General features: G+C 46.4%; 1 protein-coding gene across 2 annotated transcripts in view; it reads right to left on the bottom strand.

Moving 5' to 3' along the window:
• Positions 1-24,304, bottom strand: part of STRIP2 (striatin interacting protein 2) — a 149,304-nt gene that overhangs the window by 26,775 nt on the left and 98,225 nt on the right. For both annotated transcript variants that reach the window (XM_088468667.1, XM_088468668.1), the window contains exons 17-18: positions 5,832-5,932; positions 2,716-2,782 (exon numbers count right to left, since the gene is read on the bottom strand). In XM_088468667.1, coding sequence (XP_088324793.1) covers positions 2,716-2,782; positions 5,832-5,932 — 168 coding nt within the window. The remainder of the gene's footprint in view (positions 1-2,715; positions 2,783-5,831; positions 5,933-24,304) is intronic.

Here is a 24,304-nt window from a genome sequence, read left to right as displayed (position 1 = left end):
AATAAGTCAGAGACTCTAGAGCCAGTTTTGATTCTGAATCTGCTTTCCAGGAACATAGCCAAAAATACGGTGGGCTACTACCGAAGTGGCAGATATCTTGGAGGCCAGGAGAGCCGTATCCATAGCTGCTTCACCTAAGTAGGAGGCTGCATCTCTAAAGTTGGATATGTAGGACAGCTGTTCCCTTGAAGTATCAGGGGGAAAAGTCTCTTCTAGGGCCTCTGCCCAACTGTCAATAGCCTTTGTCACCCAGGCCGTAGCCCTAGCAGGACGAGTAATAGCTCCTGTAATAGAGTATATAGATTTATGACAAAAATTCTATACATCTATCTGTGGTTTCCTTCAAGGAGGTTGCAGTATGACTGGGCAAGGTGGCATTTTTAACCAGACATGTTACATGAGAATCCACCGTTGGGGGAACTTCCCATTTAGTACAATCAGTAGCTGGAAGTGGGTAGAAGGAACTGAACCATTTTGGAATTTGAAGCCTTTTACTGGGCATATTCCAGTATATCATAGTACGTTTAGTAGGCTTACTAGGTAAAGGTTTATCTTTTTGCAGCATTTGCTGGAAAATCTTAGAGGTATTAGCCAAACTCTGTACTGAAGTAGACAGTACATCTATCCATGGGGGAGGCAATGGATTTGCCATAAATGGCCATCCCATAGGTGGAGCTACCACCGGGACTGCTACTTGGTCTACAAGTTTTGCAAGCATTTGTGAAAGGGCAGCCCAGGCGGGGTCCTGAGGGAGACACACCGGGGCTGATGGACCTGGGGCTGTGTAACAATTAATACAGAGACCATCCTGAAAGAGGTAATCTGTGGCTAAGCCCGCAGAGCAGGACTTACAAGCTATCAGAGGAGCAGCATCAGGCTGCTTGTTATTCTTTCCTTTGCCAGACATCGTTACAAGAATAATAGAATACTGTGCAATGAACACCTTGCAGTATGTGTAATATGGCACAATGTAGTGTGCAACAGCACTATATAGTATGTGATAGTCCTCACACTTACATAGCAGATGTGAGGTACAATGAACCCCCAATACCTTAGTATGTCAGGGTATAGTAGAAAAAGGGCCAGGTATAAACTGACAGTACAGAAAATAGAGATTAGCGCTAGTACAAGTCACATACAAATGCAGGAAAAAACATTACATGTCTGTAAGGGGCACTAAAATCAACTAAACAGACCACAGTGGCTGGTAGGATATAGCACTGTATAAACTGGCTCGTGGGAGAGGTATACAGGGAGACTGAACCCAGCGTTTCCCAGAGACCTGCTTGCCTAAAATGTCTGCCGCGCATTTCTGAGGGGGTGGAGGGTGAGGGAGAAGCAGCTCAGGGAACACCAAGACCGCAGTGGAATGGCGCCCTGAGCTGGGGGAGGGGCTGCAGGGAGAGCGCCTTATCCCTTGGCTGACGTTTACCACTGGGTCCCCTGGCCTTTACAATATGCCTCTGTGCCAGAATGCCCTGGAGGTTTAGTGGAGTAGTGGGCGAGCCAGTGTCCACATCAGCACCTCTGGTCTGTCGACTGAGACCAGAGGCAAGACTGCACTAAGTCTTACCTGTCCCCTGGATTCCGGGCTGCAGTCTGGGGAGCCTGCTAGCTAGTCCCCCTCAGAGCCCCGCCGGGAGTACCCAGCACAGGCTTGGTGTCACGGCTCCGTGTAGGGGTGATGGAGAAGCAGCACAGACGTTCGGAGGACAGTCTGGTGCTGCTCACCACTTTGGTAAAAAATAATAAGTAAATAAAATCATAAAATTAAATCTTGAGCTGCTTAATGCAGCCTCTCTGTTATAATGGTGATCCAGCTCCTGTCGGACACCAACTAAACTGAAGTGTCCTCATGCTGTGGGCGGGGTATAGGGGGAAGGACCAGAGCTTCCTGGGATGGAAGAGGTTTGCTGTTGGTGTCCGGTCCTCCAGGTCCCACCTACACCCCAATGTCTCCCTGTGGAACCCTATGGACCCTGAAGAAGAAAAGCACGTTATTTATTTTATTTTAATTAGACACCAAGCCACTTACTAGTGTTTACCCTCCCAAACAAAGCTCACCCTGTGACTGAGGGAGGAAAGTTATAGAGTGGTGGATTAATCAGATGTCAATTATATCTAGGTCTCTACATACCAGCTGAGTACCTCTAACGTGCCTTCAGTCATTTCCAAATTTCTTATCAGGCTTTCAGTTTAGTTTGTTTTTTTATATATGTGGCACTGTATACACTTTTTATTATAACCTCCTACTTATGTCGGACTTAACACATAGGCTTTTATTATTCTTTAACTATCACTTTAAATCTCACACTAGTGTGATGCCATGGGGCGGTTCTGCTGGGTTGGCCTGGGGGGTCCCGTACCCTATATTTGGTCCATAGGAGTGTTAGGGACAAGCCTGATAGAGGTCACCTGGACGCGGTGGGCAGGCCCATAATTATAACCATTATTATGCAAAGAACCTCTTTGATGCTATTTAGCAGTTATATTATTAGGTTCAGCATGGTTAGAGTGTGCACTTACATTTGTCTCTTTATGCTTGCAGCACTACAAGTCTCAGCAGTTAGCACCTCACATTGTGCTTAGGGTGTGCAATCTAGGGCACCTCCCCCTATGTAGAGTGGTGGATTAATCAGATGGCAATTATATCCAGGTCCCTACATACCAGCTGAGTACCTCTAACGTGCCTTCTGTAATTTCCACATTTCTTACCAGGCTTTCAGCTGTCAGTTCAGGCAACTCATGGACAACACAGGATGGAAAGTCCAGAATAGAAATACTAAGGAGACAAGACAGTGAAAATAAGACTGTGCAGAGATCAGTCATTACACATTAATAAATAAAAACATTGTAAATGCCAACATACATAAAACATTGAGTGTCATTTAGCTCTGCAGCACAATATAGCAAATATCAGCTCTAGGGAATAAAACAGCAGCAGTACTGCTACAGGAGATGGCTACAAAGTAAATGATTGTTAATGATCCCCTTTGACAGATCGGGTAATTTGCAAACTTGAAAAAGTACAATCCAGCAGTGTAAATAGGCTTTTATGGTGAGATACAGTTAGTCTTGCACATATGTACGTGTTATACAGATTGTTACCCAAATTCTTTACAGTATGTACTGTTCAGTTTCATGTTGCAATGTTGCAAGCAATGTTATATGAAAATGTAAGCACTCAAAAGTATCACATTCAATAAAAATAGGCCTCATGTCCACAATTACCTTCCTGTACTCCTATTTCTTCTAACTACAGATTTGGAGATGATCAACTTAATTTTTTAGGAATCTATCTCACCAGTTTCCTTCAGAGCCTACACTATACCGCGACTTTGGCCTCAATTGAGAAACATATCAAAATTGGTTACATCTCCCCTTACCATTACTACGCAGAAATGCCGTGATTAAATCAGTGCTTTTTCCAAAACTATGGCTGGGTACACACGTAAAGATTTTCTGTCCAACCATCCAACTAGTTGATTGGTTGGAATGAAAATCTGGTAAGGGATGAAAGCAAATGACAATCAGCAATTTGCTCCCAAACGCCAGAAAATGGAAAAAACTGCTGTTTGAACAAATTGTTTAGATCAAACATTTAACAAACTTGTCTGACGACCATTTTCATCTGTTTTCTGGCATTTAGGAGCAAATTGCTGATGATCATTTATTCCCATACGTTACCAGATTTTCATTTCAACCAATCAACTAGTTGGATGGTTGGACAGAAAATCTTTACGTGTGTACCCAGCTTAACATACATCATGCAAATGCTGCCAATTAAATGGACAGCTTCTGATATGTGTAAATATATTCATAGGTTACTTAGATTCTTATGGCAATGTAAAAAACCTCATATAGGCCACCGGAAGTTGACTGGGGGTAAATCTCTTGGAGGTATATAGGCTTCCTGGATAGAACAACCTTTCAACATGAGCTTTGTTCCGATACATCATAGGATGGATGCTGGACAGCCCCACATATAATAACCTTGCATTAGCAAGAGAGCTTTTTGCCCCTTACTCCCCAGGAACTCTATTACAAACGACTAGGTTTATACTACCTCCAGCCATAATATCATTTTCTGTGACACTTACCAGTCATGGACCTCTATTAACAGAAAACTGGGTCGCCCATGTGCTACCAAAATATATGTCACGATATGGGGAAACTTGGCTTTTGAGCCAGGTCTTCACAATACTGCCATCATGCGCTGGAGAGGCAGGGATAGCTAAAATACGATGTGCCTTTGACCCTAGTGGTGTCCTATACTCTTTTCAGCAATTACAGAACAAGCATGGGATACCTAGTCCCCGCATCTTCATGTACTTACAGCTTCGCCATTACGCACTCATTTACCACAGCAAATCGCAGCCTTGCCCCCATCAGATACACTGGAACTTCTGCTCCATTTTCTCAAAACTAATCCTTACAAAATTAAATATTTATACTCAGACCTGGTAGCTGCTGTTTCCACAGATCCATGGATCTCTACATATACTGCTGGGATGTCTTGAATCCTGGACACCCCTCCTCTGAATTTCTTCTTAAATAATATACTAATTCTCTCAAGCAGAGGTTCCCAAACTTTTTTGAACCACGGCGCCCTAGAGTATCAGAATTATTTTTAAGGCACCCATAAGCCAGACATTTATTATTGAGAAATTCAGAAATCTTTTTAGTGAAGTAGTAAAGTAAATTGTGTTGACCCGTCATCCTCAGGCTTAGTTATGTGGTGGGGGACAGGTTTGTGCTTCTGTTTGTCTCCATATTTACATTACATTGACCATAAAGAATTTGATTTGGTGCTAGACCACCAACCTGAGGCACCCTTGCAAGTGTCCCGTGGCACCCTAGGGTGCCAGGGCGCATAGTTTGGGAACCACTGCTCTAGAGTAGGGGTGAGCGGGTTCGGTTTTACTCGGTTCTTATCACCACTTTACCGCAATTTCGGCTCGATTTCATTCGCTATCCAAAACACGTGTTCGGCGATAGCCAATAAAAAGATCTGAGTAAAACCGCACCCGCTCACCCCTACTCTAGAGTATTTATTTTGTTCTGTGTTACAGGAAGTCTATGTAAAATTTATTAGAAGAGCATTTACCTCTTGTTCACAAAGGAGACACTTTGTGCCTGATGAGACGGGCTGCTGCTTAAAATGTGCTCAACTTGAGGCGAATTTCCAACATTGCTTTTAGGAATGTAGGAAAATCAGTTGCTTTTGGAACAACATATTGGTGTTTATTAATGCCATTCCAGGCCTACATTGGTTGCTATGGGCAACTTCTCCACTGGTCCACTTATCAACTTTTCACTGCTTGATGCATCAAACCCATGGACCTTATAGCATATTACTATGTGGAATGCTGTGGTACAAAGGTCTATTTCACATTGATGGATATGGAGAATTACATTATTGAATAGAAAATCACATCAGTTTTTACTGCATATATAAAAGGAAACAAAGATCCAATGAGGACAGCCTGCAATGCACTATAAAAGCACAGACAGATCAGCTCACAGGACACAGCAAACAAGTACAGTACATAAATAAACACACAAATACAATAAAACAAAGACTATCATAATAGCTGGTAATGTGATTTTCATTAAAAGCCTGGTTTAATAGTGCAAAATAAAATTACTTTTATATTTTTACTATATTAGCAAATATGTTATATTGGAGTTTTCATTTGATTTGGAACAATGCCACAGATATTAAACTCATCAGTTATCTCCTAGTACTGAGAACGCTATTAAAAGTTAGGCAATTAGTGTTTATGTCAGTAAATACAATCTTGGTGAAACATGCAGCCCACTGCTCCCACCTGTTCTTGGCACAGATGTAGGACATAATGTTCTGATTGAAGAATTTCAGGATCAGAGGGATGCAGTTCGCAAACACCAGGTGCTGGGAGATGTATTCAAACTGCAGAACAGAGATAGACACTTAAGAAGCGCCAGGTTTTAGAAGCCGACACTTAGTAAATAAACCCGTAAGTAACCACAATTCACAGCACATCATAAAAACAGGAACAAATTGTCACATTGAAATAAAAATAATAATACTAAATAATAATAATATAAAAAAATCAATGCATGGACACATGGCAGAATTGTTATTTTGTTTAGTTTGCCGCTTCTAGATATAGCATGAGACATTTCTTACATACAATTTCAATTAAATATTTTTTCAATAGAAGACTTCAAAATTTATATTGCCAGACTGCATACATGTCGATATACTGTGGCATATTTTAACACCTCCACTCTGGTACATATTGACAAAATTAATTATATTGTTTAAACACTTAACTGATGATTTTTTTTCCACACAAAACCACTCAGAAATGGTTTAAAAATAATTTTTAATAATATATTTAAATATTTTACTTAAAGAAAATATATATAGGGAGTGTACTGCACCCCATTCATCCCCCTTTATAAAATAACTTCCCATCCCCTATTGGCAGTAGACCCCCTAGGGGTCATAAATCTTGATAATATCCCCGACACACACCCCGTAAGTAGTAAAAAAAATAAAAAATAAAATGTTTTTTTCTCTTTTAAACCAACCCTCCCTTTCTGTTAAAAAGCTAAATTTTCTTTGCATCCCACCTCCTCCTCCTACCCTGTGACAAATATAATTTTTTTTACAATTATTTTACCTGCCCCCTCCAGCATCATATTTCTCTATATTACCCCCCCCCTCACTGATGCTAGATCCTCCCCTGGTTACCCCATGAACCCCCATGGGTATATACCCTGCCCCTTCACCACATGCAGAGTGCAGCGGAGTGTGTGTCAGGGTGGACTGATGATCAGTCCCCCCTGCTGCAGCTGATCTCAGCACTTGCCAACAAATTTGTAAGCATGTTATGTTTGCCGATAGAAACATGTGATATACAAGATGTATAATTATATACACAATACTGTGCAAAAGTTTTAGGCATGTGTGGAAATATGCTGCAATGTAAGATAATAGAAGTGTTAATACTTTATTTTTATCAATTAAAAATTGCAAAGTGAATGAACAGAAGAGAAATCTAAATCAATTTAATATTTGGTTTGTCCACCTTTTGCCTTCAAAACAGCATACATTTTTCTAGGTATACTTGCACACAGTATTTGAAGGAACTTGGCAGGGAGGTTGTTCCAAACATCTTGGAGTACTAGCTACAGATCTTCTGTGGATGTACTTTAGGCTTGCTCAAATCCTTCTGTCTCTACATGTAATCCCAGACAGACTCGATAAGGTTGAGATCAGGGCTCTGTGTGGGCTATGTCATCACTTCCAGAACTCCTTGTTCTTCTTTACGTTGAAGATAGTTCTTTAAGACATTGGCTGTATGTTTGGGCTCGTTGTAATGCTGCAGAATAAATTTGGAGTTAATCAGACGCCTCCCTGATGGTATTGCATGATGGATAAGTACCTGCCTGTATTTCTCAGCATTGAGGACACCATTAATCCAGACCAAACCCCAACTCCAATTGCTGAAATGCAGCCCCAAACTTGCAAGGAACCTTCATCATACTTCATTGTTCCCTGCAGACACTCATTATTGTACCAGGATGTGACCGGAGCATCCTGGGATTGAAAAAGCTTTGCTGTTGGTGTCCAGTCCTCCAAGTCCCACGTACACCCCAATGTCTCCCTGTGGAGCCTATGGACTTCGAAGAAAGAGTTAACAAAAGGTAAGTTTTACCATAACTCTCCTTTTCTTCTTTAAGGTCCATAGGGCTCCACAGGGAGACATTGGGGATGTCCAAAAGCAGTTGTTCAAGGGCAGGAACGCTCCTAAGCTGATAGGAGAACCCTACGCCCCGAAGGAAGCATCCTGAGAGGCAAATGTATCAAAGGCATAAAACCTGAGAAAGGTGTGGCTAGAAGACCAGATGACTGCCTTGCATAGCTGTTCAGCTGAGGCACCAAGCCGGGCTGCCCACAAGGGACCCACAGAGCAAGTAGAATGAGCAGATACTGAAGCCGGCATAGGAAAGCCAGTCTGCGTGTAAGCCTGTGAGATAGTCATGCGAATCCATCTGGCCAGAGTGTCTGTTAGCTGGCCATGCCTTCTTGTGGAATCCATATAGGACAAAGAGGGAGTCCAACAAGGCCTCACCTGCCTTTTAGGTCTGGTGAATTAAATGCCAGAACCACAATTTCCTCATTCAGGTGGAAGCGAGAAACCACCTTGAGAAGAAAACCTGGGCATGTACGAAGAACAGCCCTGTCCTGATGAAAGATTAAAAAGGGGGAGCAACATGAAAGCACCCCTAAATCCGATACACGACAGGCAAATCCTATAGGCAGAAGATACAGAGTCTTTGCAGTGAGCCACTTGACATCCACTGCTGCCAGAGGTTCGAATGTAAGTTCCTGAAGTTCTTGGAGCACCACTGACAAATCCCATGGAGCCACAGGAGGGACAAACGGAGGTTGTATACGTAGAACACCTTGCAATGAGGGTGTGAACATCCGGTATAGTAGCAATTCTGCACTGAAAACAGATAGACAAAGCAGAGACCTGCACTTTCAGAGATGGTAGGCAGAGGCCTAGATCCAGTCCAGCCTGAAGAAAGGCAAGAATTCGAGAAACAGTTGTAAAATCCCTTAGCCGTTAGGAGGGATGTCTCAATAGCCAAGCCGTTAAAGACAGACAGGCTAGGTCCGGATGTAGACATGGACTCTTAGACAACAGGTCTACTCGTAAAGGAAATTGAAGAGGAATGTCTATGGAGAGCCTTTGAAGATCGGAGTACCAATGACGTCTGGGCCAAGCCGGAGCTATGAACAGGACTGTGCCTCCCTCCTGTCTGAACTTTTGAAGCACTCGAGGAAGTAGGGATATTGGAGGGAAGAGATATGCCTACTGGAAGTTCAATTTCACTGAGAAGGCGCTATAGGTACATGTAGGTAAGTGTCCTAAATGTCTAGAGACACCATAAAATCCCCAGGCTCCATAGCTAGGATAATGGTACAGAGGGTTTCCATAACAAACCTGGGCACCCTGATAAACTTGTTCAGAGATTTATTTATTAACAGTTTCTTATATAGCGCAGCATATTCCGTTGCGCTTTACAATTGGAAGTATTAGTAGAACAAAACTGGGTAATAACAAACAGATACATAGGTAGGAAGACCCTGCTCGTAAGCTTACAATCTATAAGATTGAGGTTGCGGATAGGCCGATGAGACCCATTGGGCTTCTGAACTAAGAAAAGGGTAGAATAATAGCCCTTGCCTCGTTGTGAGGAGGGGTCCTGAATTATTACTCTTGAATTCAGTAAAGACTGAATGGCTTTTTGGAGCAGCATGGCCTTGGTTTGGTCCGACGGTAGTTCTGTGCAAAGGAACTGCTGGGGGGGGAGGGGGATGCCTCAGGAATGAGAGGGCGTATCCATGGGAGACCACTTCCCTTACCTATGCATCTGATGTGGCTTGATGCCAAACCTGGGCGAATTGAAGAAGTCGGCCTCCCACCCTGGGAGAGGCCCGCCCCATCAGGCTGTAGGCTGATCTAATTCTGGCCCAAATAGGATGTCTCCAGAAAAAGTCAGAGACTCTAGAGCCCGTTTTGATTCTGAATCTGCTTTCCAGGAACATAGCCAAAAATACGGAGGGCCATTATCGAAGTGGCAGATATCCTGGAGGCCAGGAGAGCCGTATCCATAGCTGCTTCACCTAAGTAGGAGGCTGCATCTCTAATGTGGGATATGTAGGACAGCTGTTCCCTTGAAGCATCAGGGGGAAATGTCTCTCTCACTACTGTTAATGGCTTTTGCCACCCAGGCCATAGCCCTAGCAGGACGAGTAATAGCTCATGTAAGAGAGTATATAGATTTATGACAAGCTTCTATACGTCTATCTGTAGTCTCCGTCAAGTAGGTTGCAGTATGAATGGGTAAGGTGGCATTTTTAACCAGACGTGTTGCATGAGAATCCACTGCTGGGGGAATTTCCCATTTAGTACAAACAGTAGCTGAAGATGGTAAAAGGGAACTGAACCGTTTCGGAATTTAAAACCTTTTGCCGGGCATATTCCATGCTTCACTCATGTGATCAGATAGCTGGTCAGAGTGAGGTAACTCTGGTAAAACAACCTTTTGTCGCTTAAAAGGTGCGTGTTTTTTCTTAGGAGCGGGTTCATCCTCTTCTATTTGTAAAATAGTTTTAACAGCTGTCAAAAGAGCAGGTATATTTAGTTTAGAGGGTGGCTCCTCTTTTGCTGAGTCAGAGTGAGAGAGATCTGCGTCTTCTGCCTCCCCAGATAATATATCAGAATCAGATAACTGTGTGGATTGGGAAGATATCATAGTACGTTTAGTAGGCTTAGTAGGTAAAGGCTTTTCTTTTTGCAGCATCTGCTGAAAAACCGTAGAGGTATTAGCCAAACTCTGTACTGAGGTAGACAGTACGTCTACTCATGGGGGAGGCAAAGGATTTGCAGGGAGTACCTGCTGTGGCCATCCCATAGGGGGAACTACCACGGGGACTGCTACTTGGTCCGCAAGGTTTGCCAGTATCTGTGAAAAGACAGCCCAGGGTGGGTCCTGAGGGAGAGACACCGGGGCTGATGGGCCTGGGGCTGTGTAACAATTATTACAAAGACCATCCTGAATTAGGTCCTCTGTGGCTAAGCCCACTGAGCAGGACTTACAAGACACAAGAGTAGGAGGAGCAGCATCAGGCTGCTTGTTGTTCTTTCCTCTGCCAGCCAGAGCCACAAGAATAACAAAAATAAGAGTTATGGTATAACATACCTTTGTTAACTCGTTTTCTTCGAGGTCCACAGCCATTACGTTGGGGTATGAATCCCGGTCACCAAACAGTTAATACAAACAAGCTCTCTGCTCCCAGGATGCACCGGGTTTCCTCCTCATATACCCCACCTCCTGCCTCAGGTAGTCAGTTTGTTACCAAGCTCAAGCAGGCAGAGACAAACAAAGGGTAAGAAAGAAAAGACCCATACTTACGAGTCCAGACTCTCAAGAGAAGAAACTATGGAAAACCTCCCCCAGAACTACAGGTGCGTCTGGGTGGGTGTCCTGTGGACCCCATGGACCTCGAAGAAAAAGAGTTAACAAAGGTATGTTATACCATGACTCTTATGTTCTTCTTCGGGGTCCATGGGGTCCACAGCCATTACATTGGGGATATCCCAAAGCACTAACCCTATGGGCAGGGACGCTCCTGACTCTCGGAAGAGAGGAGAATCCTACGCCCGAAGGAGGCATCCTGAGAGGCAAAAGTGTCAAAGGCATAAAATTTGACAAAGGTATGGATGGAAGACCATGTGGCTGCTTTACATAATTGCTCAGCAGAAGCACCCCGGCGGGCCGCCCATGATGGACCTACCGCCCTAGTAGAATGAATCCAGCACTCGCATACCAGCCTGTGTATAAGCCAATGAAATTGCCATGCGAATCCACCTGGCCAGTGTCTGTTTATTAGCTGGCCAGCCACGCTTATGACAACCATAAAGCACAAAAAGTGAATCTGACTTCCTCCATTTGCTCGTGCGTCTAACATAAATTCTCAACGCACGGACCACATCCAGGGAAGCCTCACCTTGTGAGAGACTTGTGCCCTGAAATGCTGGAACTACTATTTCTTCATTAATATGAAATTTAGACATCACTTTCGGAAGGTAACCCTCCCTAGTACGTAGTACTGCTCTATCTTGATGAAATATCAAGAACGGCTCCCTGAAGGAAAGCGCAACTAAATCCGACACTCTACGTGCAGATGCCATAGCAAGGAGGAATACAGTCTTTGCTGTTAGCCACTTGATGTCTACTGAATTTAAAGGCTCGAACGGAGGAGCCTGTAAAACCTTCAGAACTAGAGTCAAGTCCCACGGAACAACCGGGGAAACGAAGGGAGGCTGAATCCTCAACACCCCCTGAAAAAAGGTCTCAGAGCAATTTTATGTTGGAACCAGACTGAAAGAGCTGACACCTGTACCCTTAAAGAGGCCAGGCGTAGCCCTTTTTCCAGACCGCTTTGAAGAAAATCCAGCACTCTGGATATCAGGAATTTATGTGGATCATACCCTTTCAGTTCACACCACTGAAAGAAAGTATGCCAAATCCTATAATATATACGGGCTGAGGATGGTTTCCGTGCCTTCAGCATCGTCCGTCTAACAGACTTGGAAAACCCCTTTTCCCTCAAGACGGAGGCCTCAAGAGCCATGCCGTCAAAGATAGCCGATGAAGATCCGGGTACCAGCAGGGACCCTGTAGCAACAGATCCGGTCTCAATGGCAGAGGCCATGGAGTGTATGGATAGATACCGTAGATCTGTGAACCACTGCTGTCTCGGCCACGCCGGAGCTATTAATATGACAGTGCTGCCCTCTTGTTTGATCTTTCTGACCACTCTGGGCAGAAGAGCAAACGGGGGAAACAGATATACCAGCTTGTAACGTCACTTTACTGTCAGTGCGTCTACAAACTCGGCTCTCGGATCTCTTGTCCAGGATCCGTACCTGGGAACCTTGTTGTTCCTTCTTGATGCCATCAGATCTATTTCTGGTAGACCCCACCAGTCCACAAGGTTCCGAAAAACCTGTGGATGTAGGGCCCATTCCCCTGCATTTATCTCTTGCCGACTGAGAAAATCGGCCTCCCAATTCAGGATTCCTGGAATGAACACGGCAGATACCGTGGGCAGATGAGTCTCTGCCCATACCAGGATTCTTGATACCTCTGCCAAGGCGGCCCGACTCCTTGTGCCCCCTTGATGATTTAGATAGGCGACCGCGGTGCGATTGTCCGACTGTATCTGCTCTTTAAGATTTCCTGAGCCTGCACTAAAGCTTTGCATATAACTCTTAGTTCCAGGATATTTATCGGTAGCCGGCTTTCCGTCACTGACCACTTTCCTTGGAAAGTGTGTGACCCCGTCATCCCCCCCAACCTTGAAGACTGGCGTCGGTTTTGACTAATGTCCAATCCGACACCCAAAAGGGGCGACCCTGCGTGAGATGCTTTGTCTGCAACCACCAGGTCAGGGACAACCGTACCTCTGGAGAGAGATGCAGCAGCTGGGACCTGATCGTGCGATGATCCTTGTTCCAGCGAGACAGAATGAATTGCTGCAGTGGTCTGGAGTGGTATTGAGCGTATTCCACCATCCTGAAGGTGGCCACCATCGACCCCAGGACCTGCATGGCTACTAGAACGGATATTTGCCTGTTGCGAAGCAACCTGCGTATTCGTGATTGTAGAGCAAGGATCTTCTCCTCCGGCAGATATATTCTCTGCACCACAGAGTCCAATCTCGCTCCCAAATGACACATCTGTTGTACCGGACAGGGTGACGACTTTTGACAGTTTATGATCCAGCCGTGACTGTACAGACATGATACTGTCAGCCTCAAATGATCCTGTAACTGCTGTGGGGACTGCCCCAGCAACAGGAGGTCGTCCAAGTAAGGCAAAATCCTGACGCCTTGGCGCCTGAGGCATGCCATCATCACTGCCATCCCCTTGGTGAATACCTGAGGGGCTGTGGACAGGCCAAACGGCAGGGCCTGGAACTGAAAATGTTCCACCCCTACCGCAAAACGAAATTTTTTTTGATGAGACGGTGTGATTGGGATGTGAAGGTAGGCATCTTGTATGTCTAGGGACACCATATAGTCCCCCTGTTCCATTGCCAACACAATCGATCGCAATGTTTCCATCCTGAACCCGGGGGCTCGAACAAATTTGTTGAGCTCTCTCAGATTTAGAATAGGCCGGTATGACCCATTCGGTTTCAGAACCAAGAACAGATTGGAGTAAAACCCCTCTCGGAACTGGTTCTCTGGCACCGGAATCACTACTTCTGATGCTAGTAAGGCAAGAATAGCCTTCTGAAGGGCCAAAGCTCTTTCTGAACCCACCTGCGGGTTTACACAAAAGAACCTTTGAGGAGGAGTCCTCCAAAACGTCAGGGCGTACCCTCGGGAAACAACTCCCCGAACCCAGGCATCCTCCGTCATGAGGTGCCAGGGCTCTGAGAATCGAAGCAGTTGGCCCCCCACCCTGGGATCCCCCAGGGGGAGGCCCGTCCCATCAGGCCACTGGTTTATCCTGGACGTTTGTTCTGCCAGGGCTTCCTGGGCCCTGCCTTTCTTGGTGGAAATCTCACTGAGGGCTGACCTTTGGCATTGCCCTGCGGCCGAAACCCCCGAAAGGACGCCCTCCTCAATTTAGACGAGGTTGCTGATGGTAAACCTGCCTTCTTTGAGGCTGCCATGGAGGATACAATTTTGTCCAGTTCTGGACCAAAGAGCACACCTCCTGTGAATGGAAGGAATTCTAGGGCCTTTTTGGACCAGACATCTGCCCTCCAATCCTTCAACCAGAGGATCCTACGTGCCACCACGGACTCAGCTGAAACTTTAGAGGAAAGGATCCCTGCATCCAAGACGGCATCACCCAAATAAGAGGCCCCTTCTCTAATAAAGGAGATCATATCCAGTTGCTCCTTAGAGGTATCTGGTAAAGACTCCGTTAGAGTTTTGGCCCACTCCTCAATAGCTCTTGCTACCCAGGCAGTGGCCATAGCTGGGCGGGTGGCCGTTCCTGCCAGCGAAAAAATTGATTTGAGACAAGACTCCAGTCTCCTATCCGTGGTTTCCTTCAGCAAAACTGCTGGGATTAGCAAAGTGGTACGTTTAATCAGCTGTGCCACATGCGCATCAACTGATGGTGGATTCTCCCACTTGGCACAGTCCTCTGCTGGAAAAGGATATAGAAGCGCCATTCTTTTAGAAGAATGGCTTATCTTATCTGGACGGACCCAGGCTTCCTCCATAAGTTCTGATAAATGTTCAGATTTTGGGAATTCTGCCTTAACCACTTTTTGGCGCTAGAACAGGGGGGGCTTTCCTAAGCGGAAGATCCCCTTCCTCGATATTTAACACCGATTTTACAGCCCTTATCAGAAAAGGGACATCGGCTACTGGAAAATGATCATCACCCTCCTCGAAAAGTCCTGTGCCTATTCCTCGGAGGAGGAGGCACTCGAGTACTCACCCATGTAAGGTGGTACATGGCGCCTAGATTTAGGCTGCTTTGGCTTGACAGCCTGAGGCTGAAAAACCCCCGAAGATGATGCCATAACCTTACAAGCACCAGGGTCCATCCAAGGCTGCCACATCATGGGCATAGGATGCATCTGCTGAGGCAAACCCCAAACCGGTGGTACCGGGGCAGCCAGCCATTCAAACACCTGAGCCATAACCTGAGAAAATGATGCCCAAGGGGGCTCAGGGCCTGAAACAGGCAAACTTAATTGGTGTGGTGGCTGTCTGAAACAGTTCCCACAAAGCCCATTTTGTAGAAAGTCCTGTGGGGACAAACCTGCCTTGCAGGCTACACAGGATATCAGCAACGGGGCTCCCGCCACCTGTCCCTCAGACTCCTTAGATATAACACTATGCCACTGGTTCTGAGTGTATATGTGCTGCTTTCTACTCTCAACCCACACACCTGTAGCAAGGGAAGGGGAGAGACAGTGACAGTATACAGGAATTACAGTTCTTTTACAGAAGAAACAGTATCCATAAACAACAATCACATGTCATGCATAAATATACTGTGAGCCATATGCATATAAGCTCTCACTACCATAATCAGCCTGTCAGGGCTCTGCCGGGGATCAGCGCGGCCTTACCTCCTCGCCGGCTTCCTTTGATCTCCCGGGCGGTCGGGCAGCTGGCGCGGCGGCTGAGAGGACGCTGAGCATTCTCCCCGTGCGTAGGGGACTGCGGGCGGTCCGGTGTCTGGAATCGGGGTTCCCGGCATGGGCGCCGCCAAGTCAGTCGGCCCATGTGACTGTACTTCCGGCCTGGGATAGGTGAGCGTCAGCTGATCGCTGTGCACCTATCAAAGGGTTCTGTGGGGTATATAGCCTGCTTCCACCTTTCTGCAAACTGCCTGAACAACAGTTGTCTCCTAGTCCCTAGTTGAGTTCCGATCCAGGTTCCTGGCGTTCTATTTCCTCTACAGTGTGTTCCATCTCTGCCTGTGTGCCAAGACGTTACTGTGATCCCTGTGCAACAGTGAGTTACCATCTGCCTGTGTGCTAAACGTGTCTCTAGTGAACCTTGTGCAACAGTGAATTACCATCTGCCTGTGTGCTAAACGTGTCTCTAGTGAACTTCATGCAACAGTGTATTACCATCTACCTGTGTGCTAAACAAGTCTCTAGTGAACCAGGTGCAACAGTTAATTACCATCTGCCTGTGTGCTAAACGAGCCTCTAGTGAACTTCATACAACAGTGAATTACCATATCTGTCTGTGTGCTAAACGTGTCACTAGTGAACTTTGTGCTACAGTATTGCCAGACTTCTTTACGTTGTTTGTGGATCACTCCACAGTGCCTTAAATCTTAGGCATCTCTTATTAGGGCCACGGTTATTTGTGTCTCCAATTCCCACTGAGCTCGGGTACCAGGTCAAAGGACCGCGACCTGCTCACAGGGTGCAGCTAAGCCCAAATCCCGATTGGAGGGGTCACTGGCGAACACCATCCTGTGGGTTAGACTCCGCACCATTGCCCAGGTCTCGTCAACACTCGAGAGCTGTGGATGAGGAGAACATATATCCAGGCCCCTCGCCTTTGTTTCCTCCCCCAACCCGGACCCAGAGTTTCCACTTCCCCAGCGCCAAGCGTGACAGTTTGTTCAGGCCGCACAATGGAAGCCGCTGGGTCCCAAGGTACAGGGTCCCTTCAGGACCTGGCCTCTCGGATGGATAACCAGGAGGAAGCCCAACAGCAAGTGGCCCAGTACCTGCAGGAGCTCTCTTGACAGCTGGTCTCAATCCAAACTACATTGGCATCTATTCTCCCGGTTCCACCAGCTGCAGCCGCTGCACCCCCTCCACCTGTTTTGCCTCAAGGGGCTTCGGGATCTAAATCTCGTCTCCAGTTGGCAACCCCGGAGAGATTTGATGGTAATCCCAGGCGGTGCCGAGGGTTTATTAACCAATGCGAGATCCAATTTGAATGTCTCCCCCAGAATTTCCCCACTTCTCGAGCAAAGGTGGCGTATGTTATTTCCCTGTTGACAGGGGCTGCTCTGGACTGGGTCTCTCCCCTGTGGGAACGAGCTGACCCCATTGTGTCAAATTATGAAGGATTTGTTTCAGCATTTAAAAGGATTTTTGACGAACCAGGCAGCTCCGCTTCAGCCTCATCCGATTTGCATCGTGTGCGCCAGGGGACCCGATCTGTTGGTCAGTATGTAGTTCAGTTTCAAACCCTGGCATCTGAGCTAAAGTGGAACGAGGAAGCTCTCAAGGCATCCTTCCTCCATAGACTATCAGAAAGGATGAAGGACGAGTTGGCCTCCAGAGATTTACCGGAGTCCTTTGCTGATGTCATCTCCCTCTGCATCAAGATCGACCTTTGCCATCGGGAACGCTGGGCTAGTAGAGGCAGGGGGGAACGCTTTCAGGTCCGTACTCCTCCTGTGAACCAGTCTTCTCTCTCTCCTAGTAGTGAAGAAGAACCCATGCAGGTCAATAAGTCCAAGCTTACAGCTGTAGAACGCAACAGGCGTTTCCAAAATAAATTATGTATTTATTGTGCTGCTCCCGACCACATTTTGAAGAATTGTCCTCTGCTTGCGGGAAATGCGAGACCCTGACTGAAGTAGGGAGCATTCAGTTAGGGGTTATGTCCAAGTCATCCCAATTAACAGACAGTCTTCTACCAGTGTCGCTTTCCCATGGGTCCAGGACAAAGAGGGTTAAAGCTCTAATTGATTCCGGAGCGGCAGGCAATTTCATTTCAGATACTCTCGTTCAGACTCTAGGTATTCCTGTCGTTCCATTACCCAATAAACTAGTACTCTCCGGGTTAGATGGGAAAACAGTGCTAGGAGAATCTCTTTCTTCTCTCTCCCATCCAGTATCCATCAAGATTGGATGTCTTCATCAGGAATGGCTGGAATTATTTGTGTTACCTAAGTCTCCCTATGAGCTGGTGTTGGGGCTACCCTGGTTAAAAAAGCACAACCCTGTGTTCAATTGGAATAAGATGCAAATTTTGTCCTGGGGATCAAGTTGTTTACAGAAGTGTTTGACCAAGGTGGTTCCTTTGCGTAAGTTAACCACAGTTACCTGTCCATCCGAGATGTTCTCTCCACCCTCTATCTCTGTGGGTCCCTCTCAGTCCAATTTACCAGAGCCCTACCAGGATTTCGCTGATGTATTCTGCGAACAAGCGGCAGATAAACTCCCTCAGCATCGACCATGGGATTGTGCTATTGACCTGCTTCCGGGGAAGACCCCTCCTCGTGGTCGTGTTTATTCATTATCTGTTCCTGAGACTACTGCTATGGCAGAGTACATTAAGGACAACCTTGCTAAATGATTTACCCGGCCTTCATCCTCTCCTGCTGGAGCAGGGTTCTTCTTCGTAGGGAAAAAGGACGGAGGGCCCCGCCCTTGTATAGATTATCGGAGCCTAAACCAAATTACGATAAAGAATCAGTATCCACTACCCCTGATTTCCGAACTTTTCGACAAGGTCCGAGGAGCTCAGTTTTTCACCAAACTAGACTTACGCGGGGCCTACAATTTAATTCGGATAAAGGCAGGGGATGAGTGGAAAACCGCTTTTAATACTAGGGATAGACACTTCGAGTACCTTGTAATGCCTTTGTAACGCGTCAGCTGTATTTCAAGGCTACGTCAACGAGATTTTTCGGGACATTCTCTATAAATTTGTGGTAGTTTATCTCGATGATATTTTAATTTTTTCTGCAAACTTACAAGACCATCATCGGCATGTACTAGAAGTGTTGTCTCGTCTCCGAAATCATCGTCTCTTTGGAAAGTTGTCAAAATGCCTCTTTAATCAGACCTCGGTACCCTTCCTGGAAAAATTCTTCAAATGGACCCTGATAAACTGAAAGCTATTGCCGACTGGCCTCAGCTTACTTCGTTGAAAGCTACTCAACGTTTCTTGGGTTTTGCAAATTATTATAGGAGGTTCAATCCACATTTCTCCACATTGGTCTCTCCTATCACTTCTCTCACAAGGAAGGGAGCCAGCCCATCCTCTTGGCCTGATCCAGCAATACAAGCTTTTAAAAAATTAAAAATTGCATTTTCCACAGCCCCAATTCTCCGCCAGCCTCAGCTGGATCAACCATTTACGGTAGAAGTGGACGCATCCTCTGTTGGAATTGGGGCCGTATTGTCTCAGATCGCTGAAGATGGGAAGATCCACCCCTGCGGATTCTTCTCCCGGAAATTCTCTTCCACAGAGAAAAATTATATTATTGGAGATCAGGAACTATTAGCTATACGCTTGGCACTAGAGGAATGGCGTTATCTTCTGGAAGGAGCTAGATTTCCAGTTACGGTCATTACAGACCATAAGAACCTAACTTATCTACAAACTGCTCATAGATTGAATGCCAGGCAGGCCCGATGGTCTCTTTTTTTTTCCAGTTTCAATCTAAGGCTTCAATTTTGCCCAGGCATTTTAAACAAAAAAGCGGATGCTCTCTCCCGTTCTTTTATGACTATGGTAGAGGAAGAGGACCATCCGCAGATACGTCCAATTCTTGATCCAATTGTTTTCGCTCCTAAACAGATATCCTCTCCGCCTCTGGGAACAATTTTTGTTATTCCCAGTTTACGTAAAAAACTGTTGACATGGGCTTACGCTTCATTATTTGCTGGTCATACAGGAATCACTAAAACTTATCAATTCCTACTACATTCCTACTGGTGGCCCACCATGAAGGGAGATGTCAGAGAATTTGCCCTGTCCTGTATTAAATGTGCGCAGCATAAGACACCTCGCAGGAGGGTGATGGGTCCATTACGCCCATTACTGGTTCCAGTTGCCCCATGGACTCATATCTCTATGGACTTCATTTCCGAGCTACCTCAATGCAAGGGACACAATACGGTATGGGTGGTCGTGGATCGTTTCTCAAAAATGGCACAATTTGTTCCTCTGGTTGGTCTTCCATCGGCTCCTCAATTGGCTAAAATATTCATCCGGGTTATCTTCAGATTACAAGGTCTCCCTAAGGAGATAATCTCTGATCGTGGGGTCCAATTCGTGGCCAAATTTTGGAGAGCCCTGTGCAATACATGTGGAGTTAAATTAAAATTTTCTTCAGCATACCACCCTCAGACGAATGGTCAAACCGAAAGGGTTAATCAAGAACTTGAGACCTTCATCAGGCTTTTTGTATCATCTTCTCAGGATGATTGGGTGGACCTTCTACCATGGGCAGAATTTTCTCACAATTTTAAGTATCATTCGTCATCCAAGTCCACACCCTTCTTCACTGTCTTCGGTAGACATCCCCGAGTCCCTGACTTCGAACATCTTCCAGCGGTAGAAGTTTCGGCAGCAGTCAAGGAGATTGAGTCATTTTCAACCCTGTGGAATAAAATTCACCATTCCTTGGTACAATCCTCAAAGAATTATAAGAGATTTGCTGATAGAAAACGTTTGGCTGTTCCCTTTTTAAAAGTTGGGGATAGGGTTTGGTTATCTTCCAAGAACATTCGTTTGAAGGTACCCACGATGAAACTTGCTCCACGCTTTATTGGCCCCTATAGCATCATTAAGATAATCAATCCAGTAGTATATAAGTTGGAACTTCCACCACAAATGAAAATCTGCAATACATTCCATATTTCTCTTTTACGTCCTCTGGTGCTCAATCGATTTCAAATTGTTCCTTTCAAATTGCCTCAAGTACAGACTTTACAGGGTACTGAGTTTGAAGTGGAGAAGATCTTGGATTCACGCCTTAAGTTTAATACTCTTCAATACCTCATCGATTGGAGGGGCTATGGTCCCGAAGAAAGGGCTTGGGTCAAGGCTTCCGATGTGCATGCTCCACGGTTGGTCCGAGACTTCCATAGGAAATTTCCAAATAAGCCTATGGGGTGTTCGGTGCCCACCCTGAAAGGGGGGGGTACTGTCAGGGCTCTGCCGGGGATCAGCGCGGCCTCACCTCTTCGCCGGCTTCCTTTGATCTCCAGGGCGGTCGGGCAGCTGGCGCTGCGAACACCATCCTGTGGGTTAGACTCCGCACCATTGCCCAGGTCTCGTCAACACTCGAGAGCTGTGGATGAGGAGAACATATATCCAGGCCCCTCGCCTTCGTTTCCTCCCGCAACCCGGACCCAGAGTTTCCACTTCCCCAGCGCCAAGCGTGACACAGCCTCAGCTTAGGTAGGATAGAGCCCTGTAAAAACCTAGACCAGCAGTAGGCAAGGTATACAGGGAGACTGCCCAGCATCCCTCTTGTAGGAGCAGCGTTCAGAGAGCAACTGACATACACTCTGGCTGCCCTATATGGAGGCTGGGAGGAACAATCCACAATCAACTTTGCCAGAAAACTGAACTAGCATGTGGATTGGGTGAGGGGCCACCGGGGAAGCATACCTCCCCTATGCTGCTTGGACCTGCCCGGTAAACTGACCTGGCCACCGCCACAAGCCCCGGCTGGTCAGGAACATCAAATCCCGGCGGTCTAGGCTAAGAGAACAAGCCGTATGCCTCCTGACTGCAGCGCACCTCCGGCCAGTCTCACCGCCGGAGGCCAGACCGCCACGTGGTCCCGGCGTCAGCGGCCGCTGCGACCACCTGCTTACCTGCCATCCCCTTGATCCGGCTGCGGTCCAGGGCCAGAAAGCCCCTGCCGAATCCCCTGCCGAGCCTAGCGGTGCGGCGCCGGAGGAGGTAGATGCAGCGCGTGGCCGGTGCGCCTCCAATCAGGCGCGAGGCTGCTTCCAGGACAGCTCAGACCACCCGCTGAGATAGAAAGTCTTTTTTTTTTTTTTTGTTACTCGTCTGCAGGACTGCTCCAGCAGTCCCACTGTCTATGTGGTGAACAAACCAAACAGGAAGAACTGGCTACCTGAGGCAGGAGGTGGGGTATATGAGGAGGAAACCCGGTGCATCCTGGGAGCAGAGAGCTCGTTTGTATTAACTGTTTGGTGCTGGGATTCATACCCCAACGTAATGGCTGTGGACCCCATGGACCCCGAAGAAGAAATACTCAGTAAGATACAGTGCAGTGAACACCCTGGATAATATGGCACAGTGTAGCGTGCAACTGCGTTATAAGGTATGTGATAGCGCTCATAAGTACATGGGAAATGTGAGGTACAATTAACCCCCTATACCTTAGTATGTCAGGGTATAGTAGAATAAAGGGAAAGATATAAGCTGACAGTATAGAAAGTAGAGATTAGCGCTAACACAAGTCACATACAAACGCAGAAAAAAAACATTACTTGTTTACAATGGGCACTAAAATCAACTACACAGACCGCAGTGGCTGGTAGGATATAGCGCTGTATGGCCTGGCCCGTGGGACAGGTATACAGGGAGACTGGACCCAGCGTTCACGGAGACCTGCTTTCAGAAAATGGCTGCCACGTGTCTCTGAGGGGGCGGAGGGTGAGGGAGGAGCAGCCCACGGAACACCAAGAACGCCCTAGACAGGGGGAGGGGTTGAAGGGAGAGTGCCTTCTCCCCTTGCTGACGTTAATCACTGGGACCCCTGGCCTCTTTACTGCCCTGCGCCAGGTTGTTATATGCCCTGGTAGTTTAGTGGAGTCGTGGGCGCACCAGTGTCCACATAAGCGCCTCCGGACTGTCTCCTGAGACCGGAGGCAGGACTGCAACAACGCAGATCCCCTCGAATGGGGTTCCGCCTTACCGGTCCCCTGAATTTCGGGCTGCAGTCTGGGGTTCAAGGAGTTTGCTAGCTAGTCCCCCTCGGAGCCCCACCGGGAGTACCAAGCACTTGCTTGGAGTCACGGCGCCACGGAGGGGTGATGGGGCAACAGCACAGACGTCCGGATGTAGTCTGGTGCTGCTTGCCCATTTTTATAATAAAAAATTTGAAAAAAAATTAACTCATAAAATAAAAGCTTGGGCTGCTTAATGCAGCCCCCTGTTATAATGGTGGTCCAGCTCCTGCCAGACACCAACGAAACTGAAGTGCCCCCCGGCTATGGGAGGGGTATAGGGGGAAGGACAGGAGCATCCTGGGACTGAAAAAGCTTTGCCGTTGGTGTCCAGTCCTCCAGGTCGCACCTACACCCCAATGTCTCCCTGTGGAACCCTATGGACCCTGAAGAAGAAATATTGTTTTCATCCTCTGTAGTACATTTTTGAGCACCAGAGAGTCTGAGTATGAGAGCTAATACATGCCAAATATTGATTTTGAAAAGACAAAAAAAGCTGCCCACCAACTGGAACACACTGTGCAGATACTAAGGCGGTATTAAAGTGGTAGAGCCTTGACCTACTGACCATTAGTGTTCTTAAAAACTTCAGTATCACGCCTGAATACACACAAAAATATTTAGTGAATAATGTCTCCAGCATGAAAGCTTTCATCACACAATAACCTCATCTGCATTCTATTTAAAAATTGCCCACCAAGTGTAACACACTCAACTCAGAGACACACACTGCTTGTATGAACAAAAAAAGCAATGTGAGACAGCGCACAGTCGTAGTAAAAACAACAACTGAAGAAAATATTATTTCCACCTTTTTAAATGCGCAGCTCAGCTGACACTGCATGCGGTCACAGCGCTTATATGTATGTGAACAACTGGGGGACGCCGCACAGACTTAATACATACAGCAACAGAATTAATTTTTTCCACTTTTTTATAAGTAGCAGCTCAGCTGACACTGCATGTATTAACAGCGCACAGACGTAGTACAAACAACAGAACAAATTATTTCTTCAACTCTAAAATTTGCAGCTCAGCTGACACTGCGTGCATTCACAGCGCTTATATGTACGAGAACAAAAACACACTGGGGGACAGAACACACAGATAGTAAAAAAAACCACAACAACCTAACATTTTTTTATTTATTTTATTTTTTTCCGCAAATGACAACTGCAGAGTCACACTGCTTATATTGCAGTGGGGTATGGACTGCAAAGTCACAGTACAGAACCACTGTGTGACAGACTAAATAATAATTCCTGCACTACAAGAAAAAAAAATAAACAATGATTTGCTATCTGCCTGTACTGTAAATCTAGCTCGGCCTATATTATTATTAACAGTGTTTAACACTAAGGGGACTGGACTTGACAGCACAGCAGCAGTCACTGGAGGTGGAGAGGCTGGATACAGGGAGTGGATGGACACAGCATCATCCTCTCACAGGGACAGAAGTGAACACAGCACAGCAGCAGCCACTGGAGGTGGAGAGGATGGACACAGCAACACAGCAGCTACTGGACACAGGGAGTTGATGAACACAGCAGCAGCCAC

This window comes from Taudactylus pleione, unplaced genomic scaffold (assembly GCF_031769625.1).
Source record: "Taudactylus pleione unplaced genomic scaffold, aTauple2 ptg000086l, whole genome shotgun sequence".
Taxonomy (NCBI): domain Eukaryota; kingdom Metazoa; phylum Chordata; class Amphibia; order Anura; family Myobatrachidae; genus Taudactylus; species Taudactylus pleione.
The sequence above is the reverse complement of the archived record's forward strand: the minus strand, read 5'-3'. Positions and strand labels throughout refer to the sequence as shown.